The sequence below is a fragment of the Penaeus monodon genome, chromosome 22, assembly GCF_015228065.2.
Source record: "Penaeus monodon isolate SGIC_2016 chromosome 22, NSTDA_Pmon_1, whole genome shotgun sequence".
NCBI classification, from domain to species: Eukaryota; Metazoa; Arthropoda; class Malacostraca; order Decapoda; family Penaeidae; genus Penaeus; species Penaeus monodon.
Window position 1 is genome coordinate 712,353 of NC_051407.1, and position 1,041 is coordinate 713,393.

At 33.8% G+C, this 1,041-nt stretch overlaps 1 protein-coding gene across 1 annotated transcript in view; it reads right to left on the reverse strand.

Moving 5' to 3' along the window:
- LOC119586797 (protein C19orf12 homolog) overlaps nucleotides 1-635 on the reverse strand; it is a gene marked incomplete in the record, with an annotated part of 17,887 nt that extends 17,252 nt beyond the window's left edge. Inside the window, 1 exon segment of the mRNA XM_037935516.1 lies at nucleotides 427-635. Coding sequence (XP_037791444.1) covers nucleotides 427-562 — 136 coding nt within the window.
- Nucleotides 636-1,041: the final 406 nt, after the last annotated feature.

Sequence of the window (1,041 nt, forward strand, 5' to 3'; positions counted from 1 at the left end):
GATTAATACATTGCAAAATTAATCATTTTTCCCTCTTCAAAACAGTCATCATAATTAGGATAAGGACAACAAATTGTCACCGTCCTGATTAGCCTGTAACCAATATTAAGCCTAGTGAAAAATAAAGTACAGAAGAGCTAGCTCCTATCATCTCAGAATTGCCTATGCCATAATCATGGATAATATATATATTCTACAATATTTTGTACATGACAGTTTTATATTTCAAGCAATCAAATAATTAATGCTAATCTACTTTCTCACCATATCTGCAATAAATTCTTTGCTTCCTCCTTTGTCACCAACTAAATCATTCTTTACTTTCAAGCATGGTATCTTATGACATTTATCACCAATGCAGTACATCAATATTAAAAAGAAACTGGAGAAAAATAAAACAACAAAGCTAAATGGTAAATACATTACCAAAACTAAAAACCTTTCTATTCCTCAGTGCTCTCTCTGTCCCTTCTATAACACCTATTGCTATGGTCTGAAACCAAAACAAAATATGAAATGCCAGTACATCACACTGGGCGCATGCTATGGAATGCTTGAACATAAAGATGACATGAAATTGTGCTTAAAATGAAACTGTGCTTAAACTGTAACATTTCCAAAAGCTACAAGGGAATTCCGACCTTCTCGCCTGCTTCCCTACACGTTTCGGACACGAAATACCGCTCTGCAAGTCCTTTTAATCCTCAGACATATTGTAAATTATAAATATTCGTATGAAATTTCCCTTAATTTGCAAAAATTAAAAAATAATAAAAATAAAATACCACTTACAACATAACCCTTTATTAAAATTATGAAATAAAATTCAAGAAAACAACAAACGCTGTGTCATCCCTAGCATTGGCTTACCTCGCAAGAAATGGCCGGATGGAAATGGAGCTAAACCGAATGTAACAAATTTGACGACAACGGATTAACAAGGAAATAATTACAAGTTTCAAAATATTGTCTGCACACCTCGAGCTATCGACAGCTACTAATGCCGAATAGCCATGGAGACATGCTATGAATACGGAAGTC